General features: G+C 48.3%; 1 protein-coding gene across 3 annotated transcripts in view; it reads left to right on the top strand.

Moving 5' to 3' along the window:
• Positions 1–5,957, top strand: part of TMEM63B (transmembrane protein 63B) — a 62,062-nt gene extending 56,105 nt beyond the window's left edge. For 2 of the 3 annotated variants that reach the window (XM_083175400.1, XM_083175399.1), the window contains 4 exons: positions 69–236; positions 535–650; positions 2,664–2,756; positions 2,879–5,957. In XM_083175400.1, coding sequence (XP_083031526.1) covers positions 69–236; positions 535–650; positions 2,664–2,756; positions 2,879–3,055 — 554 coding nt within the window. In that variant the 3' untranslated portion in view covers positions 3,056–5,957. The remainder of the gene's footprint in view (positions 1–68; positions 237–534; positions 651–2,663; positions 2,757–2,878) is intronic. The other variant, XR_014471554.1, reaches the window with a different exon arrangement.
• The last annotated feature ends 10,137 nt before the right edge of the window (positions 5,958–16,094 follow it).

Genomic DNA, 16,094 nt, shown 5'->3' with positions numbered 1-16,094 from the left:
CCCCCTCCCTTCTAGTAGTACTATACAGTATGTGCTCTGGATGATTGTTATTGGTGTGTCCTACACAGGTCTCATGTACATGCTACTCAAGCACCTGGTGGATAGATACAACCTGTACTACGCCTACCTGCCGGCCAAATTGGACAAGAAGATCCACTCGGCGGCTGTGAGCCAGGTGGTGGCTGCCCCCATTCTCTGCCTCTTCTGGCTGCTCTTCTTCTCCACTGTGAGGATAGGTGAGTGGGGTCCGGTCCTGCCCGGCGGTCATAGAGAGCGGAAGACCATCAACATTGGAGACATCACTGCGTCACCTGGTTCTCAAGTGACCCAAATATCATAGTATCCCAAATATCATAGTATCCCAAATATCATAGTATCCCAAATATCATAGTATCCCTTCTGTGGGAGCTGTAAGCCTCTCTCCCATACAGTCTGGTGCCCCCATGCCCTAGACCAAGCAGTGGCCCCTGCAGGATGTGGCCGGCCCTTGTAGTCTGATCTAGTCACCGTGTTTCATCTGTGTCTCCCCCACAGGCTTCCTGGCACCCACCTCCATGTTCACCTTTGTGGTTCTGGTTATCACTATTGTTATCTGCTTGTCCCATGTCTGCTTCGGACACTTCAAGTACCTTAGTGCTCACAACTACAGGGTAAGTGCTTTTATTGGTTCTTTATATTCTGCCTTCTCTCTTATGTGTCGTCCCTGTGCAAACTATGGTCCTCACAATACCGTCCCTCATCTGTCTTCCCGTACTGCTGCCCTTCATATTGTTGTTCTCTTCCCTCTGTACACGCTACTGTCCACACTCTCCATATGTTACTGTGCCTCGCTGTCTTAGTCTTCTCCTATCACTGTGCCTCGCTGTCCTACTCTTCTCATATTACTGTGCCTCGCTGTCCTACTCTTCTCATATCACTGTGCCTCGCTGTCCTACTCTTCTCATATCACTGTGCCTCGCTGTCCTACTCTTCTCACATCACTGTGCCTCGCTGTCCTACTCTTCTCATATCACTGTGCCTCGCTGTCCTACTCTTCTCACATCACTGTGCCTCGCTGTCCTACTCTTCTCATATTACTGTGCCTCGCTGTCCTACTCTTCTCCTATTACTGTGCCTCGCTGTCCTAGTCTTCTCACATCACTGTGCCTCGCTGTCCTACTCTTCTCATATTACTGTGCCTCGCTGTCCTACTCTTCTCCTATCACTGTGCCTCGCTGTCCTACTCTTCTCATATTACTGTGCCTCGCTGTCCTACTCTTCTCCTATTACTGTGCCTCGCTGTCCTACTCTTCTCATATCACTGTGCCTCGCTGTCCTACTCTTCTCATATTACTGTGCCTCGCTGTCCTACTCTTCTCCTATTACTGTGCCTCGCTGTCCTACTCTTCTCATATTACTGTGCCTCGCTGTCCTACTCTTCTCCTATTACTGTGCCTCGCTGTCCTACTCTTCTCATATTACTGTGCCTCACTGTCCTACTCTTCTCACATCACTGCCTCGCTATCCTACTCTTCTCCTATTACTGTGCCTCGCTGTCCTACTCTTCTCACATCACTGTGCCTCGCTGTCCTACTCTTCTCCTATCACTGTGCCTCGCTGTCCTACTCTTCTCATATCACTGTGCCTCGCTGTCCTACTCTTCTCATATCACTGTGCCTCGCTGTCCTACTCTTCTCATATTACTGTGCCTCGCTGTCCTACTCTTCTCATATCGCTGTGCCTCGCTGTCCTACTCTTCTCATATCACTGTGCCTCGCTGTCCTACTCTTCTCATATCACTGTGCCTCGCTGTCCTACTCTTCTCATGCTCATCAGATTACTGTCCATCGCAGTCCTGCTTATCATTGTGTAACCATGCTTCCGTTTCCTATTCTCCTTCGAGTTACTGTGCCTCCCGTCTTATTCCTCTCATTCTACTTGCTGTGCCTCATGCACTGGCGTAACTATAAGGCCGCAGCCCCCGCGGTGGCGGGGAGGCGCCGGGGGTCTGCGGGCGCTATTTTTTCTCTGCCAGCTCCCCACTGCTTGTGGGTGCAGCGGGGAGCTGGCAGGGGGGTCCGTGCGGCGCGGAGGTACCTGTATTCAGGGAGAGCCTGGAGGTCCCTGTGCCGCTGAGTATGATGTTGCCGCCGCCGGGGGTCCCTGCAGTGAAGTGGAAATAACGCGCTATCTCCGCCGGAGATAGCGCGTTATTTCCACTTCACTGCAGGGACCCCGGCAACATCATACTCAGTGCCGCAGGCGCAGGGACCTTCAGGCTCTCCCTGAATACAGGTACCTCCGCGCCGCACGGACCCACCTGCCAGCTCCCCAGGGGGGTCTTTTAACGGGGGGGCAGCGGCTAAATTGTCGGGGGGGGGGGGGGGGCGGCGAAATTGTCCCGGCGGGGGGGAGCAACATTTTTCGTTACGCCACTGGCCTCATGGTCCTGTTCTCCTCCTCCCCCTCGTGTTACCGTGCCTCATGGTCCTATTATACTTATCCCCTCGTGTTACCGTGCCTCATGGTCCTGCTCTCCTCATTCCTGTTCGTGTTACTGTACCTTACATCCTCTGTACAGCTGTACTCTCATTTATTCTCACAATCCTGAATCTGATCCCATTTTTCTCTTTGTATGAAGAATGAGGCTTTTTTCCAGTCATGTTTTCTCTTCTTGTCGACAGATCGATCATACAGAGGTCATAGTCAACGCTGTAGATGGGACTATAGTCCTGAACGGTCGCCCACCGTCCAACGCATCTTCTCAGAAGTCAGCGGTGAGTCCAATGTCCTCCTTGTGTGACTGCTCACCTAGGAGACATAACTGAACCAGGAACAAGTGTATGGTGGGTGTATTTATCCGGTACTAACTAGCACCTTTGCTACGGTCTCTCCCTAGAAATACATTGCATTGGTCCTGCAAGACTCCTCAGCAGACAGCGAGCCAGTGGGAGACAGCGAGGACACAGAGGAGCCGGGATCCCAGGACGAGGAGATGATAAATGCTGATAATACACAGGATGCAGAGTTCCAGTCGTGTGAGGACAGTCTCATTGAGAATGAGATCCACCAGTGACGAGGGGATCTGTGGCTCCGTGGGGGGAAGGGGAGACCAAACTGGTTCTGCACATACAACACTTGATCTTCTCTGACTTGCATCGGGCTCTTGCCCTCTGGATTATGAGGCAATAAGGCACCTGGCCCACTGTATTCTAGAAAGGGGATGGTGATAGCTGGTCCCAGTGTGTGCAGATAGACTGCCATCTGCTGCTCTCTGTACAGTATACAGACATTGAATTTTTGTTTGCACAGAAACTGCCTGCTGTCTATATGTTCCGTGTTAGGTGACCCCCCATGCACTCCTGCTGTCCGCTACGTTTTTTGTTTTGTGATCTAGCTGATGTGGAAAACTACTGCTGCTCTGGGAGGTTGGCATTGCAAACGTGTGCAAGAGAGGCTGGCATTGCACACGTCTCTGTTGAAGGCTGGCACTGCAAGCATTTGCTGGCATCACACACATCTCTGACGAAGGCTGGCACTGCAAACATTTGCAAGGGAAGCTGGCATTGCACACATCTTCAAGGAGGACTGGCATTTCAAAGGTGTGCAAGTGAGGCTGGCATTGCACACGTCTTCAAGGAGGACTGGCATTTCAAAGGTGTGCTAGGGAGGCTGGCATTGCACACGTCTCAGAGGAAGGCTGGTATTGCACATGTGTGTTAGGGCAGCTGTGAGTGCATGTGGAAGGCTGGCACTGCACATATTTGTGAGGGTGTTGATGATGCCCTTGTGTAAGGGAGGCTGGCAGTGCACATGTGTGTTGGGGCAGCTGTGAGTGCATGTGGAAGGCTGGCACTTCACATACTACAGATATAAAAAGCTTTGCACTGTAATGTCCGTTTTTTAAATATGAATCTATTGTGGAATGTAAATATGGCAGTTTTACTGGTGCAGTGTGTACATGTCCTGCTACAGGAAGGGCCAGTGGGGAAGGCTGGTGCAGTGTGTACATGTCCTGCTACAGGAAGGCCAGTGGGGGAGGGTGGTGCAGTGTGTACATGTCCTGCTACAGGAAGGGCCAGTGGAGGAGGGTGGTGCAGTGTGTACATGTCCTGCTACAGGAAGGGCCAGTGGAGGAGGCTGGTGCAGTGTGTACATGTCCTGCTACAGGAAGGGCCAGTGGAGGAGGCTGGTGCAGTTTGTACATGTCCTGCTACAAGAAGGGCCAGTGGGGGAGGGTGGTGCAGTGTGTAGATGTCCTGCTACAGGAAGGGCTAGTGGGGGAGGCTGGTGCAGTGTGTACATGTCCTGCTACAGGAAGGGCCAGTGGGGGAGGGTGGTGCAGTGTGTACATGTCCTGCTACAGGAAGGGCCAGTGGGGGAGGGTGGTGCAGTGTGTACATGTCCTGCTACAGGAAGGGCCAGTGGTGGAGGCTAGTACAGTGTGTACATGTCCTGCTACAGGAAGGGCTAGTGGGGGAGGCTGGTGCAGTGTGTACATGTCCTGCTACAGTATGGGCCACTGGTGAAGGGTGGTGCAGTGTGTACATGTCCTGCTACAGGAAGGGCCAGTGGGGGAGGGTGGTGCAGTGTGTACATGTCCTGCTACAGGAAGGGCCAGTGGGGGAGGATGGTGCAGTGTGTACATGTCCTGCTACAGGAAGGGCCAGTGGTGGAGGCTAGTACAGTGTGTACATGTCCTGCTACAGGAAGGGCTAGTGGGGGAGGCTGGTGCAGTGTGTACATGTCCTGCTACAGTATGGGCCACTGGTGAAGGGTGGTGCAGTGTGTACATGTCCTGCTACTGGAAGGGCCAGTGGGGGAGGATGGTGCAGTGTGTACATGTCCTGCTACAGGAAGGGCCAGTGGGGGAGGATGGTGCAGTGTGTACATGTCCTGCTACAGGAAGGGCCAGTGGGGGAGGATGGTGCAGTGTGTACGTTATCACTGTGTAGTAATTGTTCAGTGTGTACATGTCACAGTGCAAAAGCAGACTGTGGGGAAGGATGGAGCGGTGTGTACGCAGGGGGGGTGATGTGTCTGCGCTATGTATCATGCTGCAGTACTGGTCTGTGTGGGATGATGGTGCAGTGTGTACCTGTCACAGGTGGGGGGGGATCTGTGTGGGAAGATGGTGCACAGGACAGTAGGGGAATGTAAGGGTGCACGGTGTAGTGTGTGCAGTAGAGGTCTGTCACATTGCAGTAAGGAGTCTGTGTGGGAAGATGGTGCAGTGTGTTTCTGTCACCACCCAGTGCTGTACGAAGGACACTGACAATGCATTATGTTGGCTGCAGAGCGTGTGTTACCAGTAGGATGTGTGAGCTGAATGTGCAGCTGGTCCTGCCTCAGCATTTGTTTCCCTATAACACCCCCCCCCCCCCCCCCCCCCCCCCCATACTGATTGCTGTGCCAGCCTCCATGGAAGAAAAGCGTCCCCTTGTCCCTTCAGATGCACCACTGCACATAACCAAGAACTGGAACTTCCCTCACCAGGAACGCGCTTGTCCTTTTTGGGAATCACGTCATGGATCTTCCAGAATCCCGCTGTGGGAGATTGCACCTTAACTGGAAGGGCCCTGCCTGTCTACTGCTTTTCTCACTGGCTTTGGGGCTGTAACTTTGGTAACTTTTGCAGATTATGCCACAAGGAAGTACGCTGTGGGTCTCGCACACATGCTGTGGACTGAGCTTTGACAGACGTTTCTGAGGTGGAGCCGGACGTATATAGCTCATAGTTAATATATTTCTCACTCCCAACATGGCGCCTACCTGGCCTCATCCTCTCCAACCACTTTGTCGCCTGTCATTCCGACACTAAACGATTTCACTACGGCCAACCCTGTTGTATGTTACTGAAACCTGTCCCTGCTGTGTGTGACGCAGCCTAACCTGCTGTATTCCTACACTAATGTGTATGTGTATTATGGTGAGGTTCTGCACTGTTATTAAATATCCCATTGGTTTCTTTTTGTTAGAACTGCGGTCTTCTTAATCTTAATACTTCTACATTTCAGATATTTTCCAGACCTTCTCTTTACAGTCGCGCTCGCAGCCTAGTTTTATTGTATTCTCTAGCGCGGCCCCTAGATGGCACTAACCAGAGCTCTGTTCAGCTGCTGCCGTTGACATGGGTTGGGATCGTTTGGTCTACAGTATGTTGGTCCACGTTGGTCCACATGGGACAATGTCGACATGGGTTTATGTTGACACAAGCATTTGGGCGACAGTGTCTAGGTTGACAGTCAAAAGATCGACATGGTGTTTTTTTATTAACCGAATGTTGACACAGTCAACATGGACACAGTTTCCAGTGCACCGTATTCTCTCGCAATGCATCGGGCACGGTGCCTCGCTGCACTCAGCACACTATTTTATTCTCCCACCACGCCCTAGTGGATTGTAGGGCATGAAATACCGCCTAACGGTGTCATTGACATTACGGTTATGGTGAAATTGTTGAGACCTATCAGATTGGCAGCACAGTTGATTCCGATGTGAAAGATATATCGGTGCCTTTGCATATGTGTGTACGGGCAACCTGCCGACTGGCCGTACACTGGCTGCGGCAACTGCCAACACTGATGTCACAGCTGGGTGGACGAATTTAAATGCCTGCCCAGATTTGATATCCAGCACGACATGTCCAGCAGCCGATTGGTAAGTGTGTATAGCTTTCCTAATATGCCACGATGACGGCAAATAAATCTGTCACAGCACTTTCACACCTGCCAACTACCTATCACCTATCATTTTGGCGGGTGGAATCTGAACCCCTTTCACACCGAGCAGCAAATTACCCGGTTAAAAATGTCAACCCGGTAATTTGCTGAATTACGCAGGTATATCTTCAGTGTGAAAGTGTCCACTCTTGGTCAAACCCATCTAGTTAGTTGCTTAAAAGATAGTCTAGACTCTAGATCAACGGTAAAAAAAGTTAGACTCCAGCGTTCGAGCGACGGTGGCGCGGTCAACATGAGTTGTTGTTTTTTTTGCTGTTTTTTTGGTGTTGAATGTCCCAGGTCGACGGTTCATACTTTACTGTCCAAGTGGCGGGGACGTTGCGCACATATACAGTGTCCGCAGGGACTCCTGTGATATTCTGTACCAATAAAACCTTTAAAAATCATGTCGACCATATCACCGTCACCACTTACCTTGCCCTAACGCTGGTGTCTAACTTTTGTTACGGTCAATCTAGATGCGGTCAACTATCTTTAACCCTTTAAGGAGCAACGTTTAGTCAGGCTCAACAGCCCTAGCGCTAGTAGCAGATCCAATGGTGAGCCACTTTAACCCCTTCAGTGGCAATCCTGAGAATATTCCGGGCTGTGCCTCAGTGCCTCAGTGCCCAGTTTGGCAAGCCCGGAAAATTCTCGAGATTGCCACTGTTTAGAGCCGGGCTCCCTCCCCTCTGCTGCGCCTCCTCCTCCCCCCTCCCCTCTGGGTTTTCTATTGAAGTCTCTGGCGCAGCTTATGACATGCCGGGAGCAGGGACAGGGTGGTGGGTGCAGGGCCGGACAGCGGCTGATTGAAAGTTCAGCGGCACTGCCCAGACCCGGGGAGAGAGCTGTGGTGGTGGGGGTTTGGGAGCGCATGCTGGGATGTGTCGTTTCACAACAGCTGGAGGGCCACAGTTTGGACATGCCTGCTCCTAGAGCGTAACTCCCTGGGTTTAGTATTTGGCTGGGGAATACCTGGTTCTGTAAAATGTTAACTTTTTCACACTGCATCCAGCAGGTGTCGCCCTTGTCTATGCTTTGTCCCATTCAGTTTTCTGCCTGCAGACTTTATTTATTGCTTCTAAAATAGACATTTTATTGGCCTACAGCCTTCTAGAGAGGATCCCACAGAGGAGAGCTTGCTGAGAATTTGGGAGGACAGGAATGTAGAACATGTGATTGCACAATAGTTACTAAAACCAAACCACCTGGCCTGCTTACAATGGCTAAAACATAAACCCTTCATATCCCAACCCCACTTCATCATATACTATGGCAGTGATTTTTTACCTTGCGGCACACTAAATAAAATGTAAAAATTTCCAAGGGGCAACATGAGATCCCCACAGGGCAAAACACATTGGTCCCACAGGAAAAAAAAAAAAACTATTGGCCCCAATAGAAAAACCAATCGCACTGATCCTCACAGGTAACAAAAATAAAATACATTGGCCTCTCATGAAAAGAATTGGTGGTGGGTGTAAACTGATGTGGGCATCTCTAGATCTGGGGGCACACTTGGGAATAGCTCAAGGCACACTAGTGTAATCTGTCACTACTAAAGGTGCCCACACACTAGAAAGATTTTGTCCGATCCGGACAAAAGATTTCAGGCAAGCGCACATCTTTACCAAAGATTTTTCTTAAGATCCCGTGTGCGTTCCTTTGGATCTTTTGGTAAATCTTCTGATCTTTCATGCAGCACGTAAGATCAGAAGATTTAGCAAAAGAACCATGGGAGCGCGCATCGGACAAAAATCGGCCGATTTTCGACCGATCATCGGTAAACATCGGACGATATATCGGCCGATTTATCGGAAATCGGCCAAAAAATAGTTCTAGTGTGTGGGCACCTTTACACTCGATCCCCATTGCAAAATCCTGACTGCCCTGCAGCCTGAAGGTGCCCATACACTGCCTGCGACGTCTCGCAGCAGTGTACAGACACCCGATACCCTGTGAGCCGCCAGGACCTTCCCGGCTGCAGGGATGCATGCGATCCATTGTGATAGATCGCATGCGTCCCTGCTTCCCACCAGCCTTGCCACCTGGAGGAACGAGTGGTTGGACGGCCTGCCGGTGGTCCGTCCACCTGGACGGGTCCGATGCGCACGGGACTGTGCATCGGACCCGACGGCATGTCAGGGAGAGGCGATTTGGTCCGATTTAACGGGCCGATTGGTTACCAAATCGCTTCGATGTTTAATAACACAACAACAGAACTTTTTCTATGGTGTCTAATGTGACAAAATTGTCACAAAGCTTCAGAGAAAATGATAGATACAAAACAGACACAGTAATAGTTGAAACAATTGTATTAATAAAGTTAAAAAGGGTACTTGTGTATTATGACGGCGCCCTTGTAATCGGCCGCAAATCGCATGCAAAAATCGGATGCGATTTTGTGGCCGATTTTCGACCGATTTGCATGCTGTTCCATCATTGCACACCCCCGATTTCCATCGTAGTGCATCGCATGCAAAATAGTGGCATGTGATGCATGTGAAGCGATTCGATTTGTAATTGTACAATCGCCCTGATGGGTGCTTACAATGTTAAATGCACCCCCATTGTCAACACCACCCCCCACTATCAACGCCAACCCGAAGCGTGGCGAGCGGCGGCGGTACGCGTCCTCCGACCTTTTCATACCCCCACTATCCACGTCGGTGTGGAGTTGATTTTAGATAGTGTGGCGAGTGTAGCGAGCCAACGAGCCCGAAACGGGGTGAGCGGACGCGGAATACATGTAAAGTAATCCGTGTCCCCTCGCGGGGCTCACCACGCTTCAGGTTGGCGTTGATAGTGGGGGTGGCGTTAACAATGGGGGTGCATTTAAAATTGCGAATCACATCGTATCGCATGCCACTTGCTGGCATGCAATGCTATGCAATATTTAATTGTACAATCAGGGGCATTTTCCCAAAAATCACATCGCATACCATTGCATAGTACCTGGGGGTGTGCAAGGATGGAATAACATGCAAATTGGCAGGAAATGGCCGAAAATCGGACGCAAAATCGCATCGCAGATCAAATCGGCCAAAAAATTGGCCGATAAATTGGATGTGATATCGTATGCGATTTAGATTAAATCGGGCGTTGTGATAATACACAATTACCTTAAAAAGGGTAAAAAAAAACAAACTTGCATTTCTCACACCAGCCGGGTGTCCGCACTGGCCATACAATGTAGTGACAACATTTTCTCTGCAGCAGCTGCTTCTGTCTGACATCTAGGGATGGCCATCAACCATTGATTATTAGAAATCATTGATGGTTTATGGCCGATGGCGAATAGTTTTGCCATTGATGGGGGAGAACCAGAGGGTTTCCCACCATCGATGTCAAGCTTAAATGAATAGTTTCATTTTTGCTTTTTCCCCAAGATGCCGGGACACTGAGTATAACTCCGCTCCTGGCACCTGCTAAGCCCCGCCCCCGCATTTTGATTGACCCACAGACAAATCAATCAATGAAAATGGATGACCATCCATATGTAAAAACATCGATGGTCATCCATTGCATATTTCTACACGATGGTCAGTTGCACTTTTGCCATCGATGGTAACGGCAACGACGGCCATCCCTACTGACATCTCCAGAGAGGGGGCGGAGAGCTGATCCCCATGGATTAGCTGGAAATAATGGACAGATGTATCAGAACCTCTAAAAATGACAAGTGAAACTGCCCCTAGCAACCAATAGTAACCATTAGTAGCTGATTGCTATGGGCAACTACTCGACTTGTCGACTTTGAATGTTTGATACATCGCCCCATAAGGCGTTGTCTAGCTCCATGCATATGTAATGAGCGGGGACCCAGCACAGTGCATATTTAATGAGCGGGTCCCCGCCCCATGCATATGTAATGAGGGGGACCTGCTCATTACATATACATGGGGCGGGAACAGGCTCATTCAATATGTACAGGACGGGATCAGCTCAGCACTCACTGCTGCCTGGGTCACCTGTTAGTTCAACCAGCGGCGCCCACCACAGACCCCACTGGCACCGCTCCCCCAAGCCACTGCAGGGTCTGCCACATATGTAGCTACTAGGGTTACCACCTAGTCCCTTTAATTCCGGACGCATGTTAATTACACAGGTTCTGTGGCAGTTTAACCCCTTCCCGACATTTGACGTACATTTACGTCATGGTCGGGATGTACTTCCCGACGCATGGCATAAATGTACGTCATGCATTTAAAGTGTCACCGCGTCTATAGACGCGGTGACAGAGGGGAGATGGCTGCTGTCCCTGACAGCAGACATCTTCCCTCATTGCCCGGGGGGGGGCAGCGATGCCCCCCCCCCCCCCCCATCGGCGATCGCTGCGATTGGCTGTTCAAATGTGAACAGCCAATTGCAGCGTTTTCTGTGTACCGGCGAATAACGGCGCTCGGTAACACAGGGATCGGTGGTGATTGGTGCTGTTAAGTACAGCACCAATCACCACCGGGTGTAAAGGGGTCACTGGTGGTCACCCCACCTCACCCCACCTGCCCCCAAGGCTGTGATTGGTCCGTCGGACCGACGGACCAATCACAGCCATTACACCTCAGAGAAAATAACGGAGACAGCCCTGCAGCCGCCATTCCGGTCAGGAACAGCGTGCAGAGCGGTCTCCGTGCCCATCTGTCCTCTTATACTGACCTGATCAGTGTTGGTGGTGTGGTGGCATCCGTGCTGCCTGCTGCTGGTGCTTCCTGGTTGTTGTGCTGCTGCTGCAGTGTCATTGTGTAATATAATTTTGTGCTGCTGCTGCTGCAGCGTCATTGTGTAATATAATTTTGTCTCTGCTGCCCCCTGCTGACCCCCTTTTGTGCTGATCAGTATAAATTAACTGATCAGCAACTTTTTTGGGGTGCAGGGTTTTTTTTTTTTTATATATATATATATATACCCCGTCAGGTTGCACCAAAAGTTGTGCGCCTGCTGCCCCTCACTGCTAATCAGTGTTGCATCACTGATCAGCAGTTTTTTTTTATTTTTATTTTTTTGGAGGGTGCTGTGGGGTCTTTTTTTTTTTTTTAATTTTACACCCCCTGTGATTTTGTGGGTGTCCTGTGGCCGCTGAGCGCTGATCAGTGACGTACATCACTGATCAGCATTTTTGGCACAGGGTTGATCTAATTTTTTTTTTTGGATCAAATTCCTGTTGCCTTTGACTGATCAGCAGTTTTTTTTATTTTTATTTTTTTTTAGGGTGCTGTGGGGTCTTTTTTTTAAAAATTTTTTACACCCGCGGTGATTTTGTGGGTGTCCTGTGGCCGCTGAGCGCTGATTTGGCGCAGGAGCTTTTTTTTTTTTCTTTTAAACCCTTCAAGGTTGTACACTACACTACACTACATACACACTACATTTCAAAACCCCCGTGTTTAAATAAAGTTTGTACCCCCCCTACACTATACAGGTGTTGAAACACTACACTTACACAAACACAAAAATAATAAAAATGTCCCAATCATCCCAAAGACTGTTTTCAGCGGAGGAGGCATATGCCCTTATTGCCTCTGACACTGACACAGCCAGTGATGTAAGCGATGAATTTGCATTCGTCTTAAGCTCCTCTTCCTCCTCTAGTGATGAGGGACCCCCTCAAAGATGCCCCCGTAGAGCAGCCGAGACCCCCCCCCCAAATGATTGATCCCGTATGGACCCCACCACCAGACAATTTTGAGCCCCAGGTTCCTGAGTTTTTGGCCAACCCAGGAATCCAATTTGATACTACAGGCCTCAAAGAAATTGACTTTTTCAAAGTATTTTTTTCTGATGATTTTATAAATTTAATGGTGGACCAAAGTAATTTATATGCCCAGCAGTTTATTGCTCAAAACCCCACGTCATCATTTGCTAGGTGGACCCCTGTAGATGCAGTAGAGATGATGACGTTTTGGGGTCTGGTGTTACATATGGGCATAGTTAAAAAGCCAGAAATTAGACAATATTGGAGTACAGATGTTCTGTACAGCACCCCACTTCATCGTATGGCCATGACCCGGACTCGTTTTGAGACGATCCTTAAATTTTTGCATTACAACGATAATGCACAGTGCCCACCCAGAGATGATCCCACCTTTGACCGGCTATTCAAAGTCAGGCCGGTCATTGATCATTTCAGCGCCAAATTTGCTGAGATGTACATCCCCGAAAAATTCATTTGTGTAGACGAGTCACTTATACATTTTAAAGGAAGGGTTAAATTCCGCCAGTACCTTCCCAATAAGAGGGCAAGGTATGGCATAAAAATGTATAAGCTGTGCGAAAGTACCTCAGGGTACACCCACAGGTTTAGGGTATATGAAGGGAAGGACACAAGAATTGAACCGCCAGAATGCCCCCCCTCCCTCGTAGGTGTTAGTGGAAAGATTGTCTGGGATTTAGTGCACCCCTTCCTGGATAAGGGTTATCACCTCTATGTGGATAACTTTTACACCAGCATCCCCCTGTTTAAGGCCCTTGGTTCAAGAGGTACAGCAGCTTGCGGTACTGTGCGCAAGAACCAAAGAGGCCTCCCAAAAACGCACGTTGCCCAATTACTGAGAAAGGGTGAAAGCAGGGCACAATCCACCGAAAATATGTTGTTGGTCAAATATAAGGACAAGAGGGATGTCCTTATACTGACAACAATTCACGGAGACAGTACCACCTCCGTCCCTGTACGAGGTACCAGTACCCACACCTCAAAACCTATTTGTATCCTAGATTACAATAAGTACATGTGCGGAGTGGATCTTTCAGATCAGGTACTGAAGCCGTACAGTGCCCTGCGGAAAACAAAAATCTGGTATAAGAAGCTGGCCGTGTATATCATCCAGATGGCACTGTATAACCCTTACGTACTATTCCGTTCTACCAGCCAGACGGGGACATTTATGCACTTTCAAGAGGAAGTCATAAAGGGCCTAATATTTGGGAACCAGCAGGCAGAGGGCCCCAGTACTTCTAGTACTGGCCCCAGTACTTCTAGTACTGGCCCCCGTATTGTATCAGGGCAGCATTTTCCTAACGAAATCCCCTCCACTGGAAAAAAGGGCAGGACACAAAAAAGGTGCAAAGTTTGCTATAAAAAGGGAATAAGAAAGCAAACTATTTTCCACTGTGAAACTTGCCCCGAAAACCCGGCCTATGTATGAAGGAGTGTTTTAAAATATACCACACATCTATGGATTATTAGGTTCATCATTTCACCGTGCTTCGGGGGTCTTGCTAATGAGACATAGCACCCACCATTCATTCCACCAGAATCTGTGCTGCAAAATCCAAATATCACTCCTTCCCTTCTGAGTCCTGCCATGCACCCAAATGGTATTTTTTGGTCACATATGAGGCATTGCCGTACTCGGGAGAAATTGCGGCACAGATTTTGGGGTGCTTTGTCTCCTTCATTCCTTGTGAAAATGAAAAATTTTGAGCCAGAACTGCATTTTTGTGTAAAAAAATTTAATTTTTCATTTTCACAGCCCAGTTGTACCAAAATTGGTGAAACCCCTGGGGGTTTGAAATGTACACTATACCCCTAGATGAATTCCCTAAGGGGTGTAGTTTGCAAAATGGGGTCACTTGTGGGGGGGTTCCACTGTATTGGTGCTTCGGGGGTCTTGCTAATGCGACATAGCACCCACCATTCATTCCACCAGAATCTGTGCTGCAAAATCCAAATATCACTCCTTCCCTTCTGAGTCCTGCCATGCACCCAAATGGTATTTTTTGGTCACATATGAGGCATTGCCGTACTCGGGAGAAATTGCGGCACAGATTTTGGGGTGCTTTGTCTCCTTCATTCCTTGTGAAAATGAAAAATTTTGAGCCAGAACTGCATTTTTGTGTAAAAAAATGTAATTTTTCATTTTCACAGCCCAGTTGTACCAAAATTGGTGAAACCCCTGGGGGTTTGAAATGTACACTATACCCCTAGATGAATTCCCTAAGGGGTGTAGTTTGCAAAATGGGGTCACTTGTGGGGGGGTTCCTAACTTTTAGCATCTTATGGTGCCTAGAAACCTACATGGTGCCTAAAAAATAATCTCATAAAAAGGAGGCTCCAAAATCAAGTAGGTGCTCCTTCTATTATGAAGCCTGTGGTTTGGTCAACGTGCACACTAGGGCCACATATAGGATATTTATGAAAACAAAAGAATTGGGGGAATCAATTTTTAGTCACATTTCTCTAGTAAAATCTACTGTGTTCCTTAGAAAAATGTATTAAAATTGAAAATCTGCAAAAAAAAATGAAATGTTGAAATTTCACCTACACTTTGTTTTAATTCCTGTGAAACACCTAAAGGGTTAACAAACTTCCAAAATGCTGTTTTGAATACTGTGAGGGGTGCAGTTTTTGAAATGGCATCATTTATGGGGGTGTCTCACATACAAGTCCCTCAAAGTCACATCAGAACTGAACTGGTCCCTAAAAAAAATCAGTGTTTGAAATTTTCTTGAAAATTTGAGAATTTGCTATTCATATTTTAAGCCTCCTAGTGTCCAAAAAAATTAAAAGGAGGTTGAAATAATGATGGCAACATAAAGTAGACATATGGTCTTTGTTAGTTATTAACTATTTTGAGTGGTATGATTATTTGTCTCACAAGCAGAAAATTTAACATTTTGCAAATTGCAAAATTTTCTATTTTTTTACGACATTTTGGTATTTTTCACAAAAAAACACAGACTGTATCGACCAAAATTTACCACTAACTTGAAGTACAATGTGTCACGAAAAAACAATCTCAAAATCACTGGGATAAGTAAAAGCAATAAAAAGTTATCCCCACATGTCAGATTTGAAAAAAAGGGCTCTGTCAGGAAGGCAAAAACTGGCTGCGGCGGTAAGGGGTTAAAATCAGGTGAAGTGGAGTCTTGAAGTCAGCCAGCCACAGAACCTGTGTAATTAATATGTGTCCGGAATTAAAGGGACTAGGTGGTAACCCTAGTAGCTACACCACTGCCTCTGTGCTAGTTACCTGGCCATTGTCACTGATTCCCTGTGCATGCCCGGCCGGGACTTCCCTTTGCCTGGCTCTGACCCCTGGCTTACTCTAATCATTCTTCTGGCTTATCCGCTGTGTACCAGTCTCTTGGCTTGTCTGACTTCCTCCTGCTCCGGACCCTGACTCTGTGACTGCACCCCTCATGGTTACCATTGTTCTGTTCTAGAACATTCTATCACTCTGTTCCTGTGACTACTGTTAATATCCTGATCTGAGGGCTGGTCGGTGTTGGCACATCAGAAGTCTGTCTCATTAATCTGTATTATCACCTGCATCTGTCTGCTCCATATTAACATGGGAGTTCTACTGAAGATGGGATGTTGTCCATAGCAACCAATCAGAATCTACTTACTTATTTATTTAGCACCTTCTAGAAGATAATAGATAGAATCTGATTGGT

The sequence above is a fragment of the Crinia signifera genome, chromosome 3 (assembly GCF_055691185.1).
Source record: "Crinia signifera chromosome 3, ASM5569118v1, whole genome shotgun sequence".
Classification (NCBI taxonomy): Eukaryota; Metazoa; Chordata; class Amphibia; order Anura; family Myobatrachidae; genus Crinia; species Crinia signifera.
The sequence above is the reverse complement of the archived record's forward strand: the minus strand, read 5'-3'. Positions and strand labels throughout refer to the sequence as shown.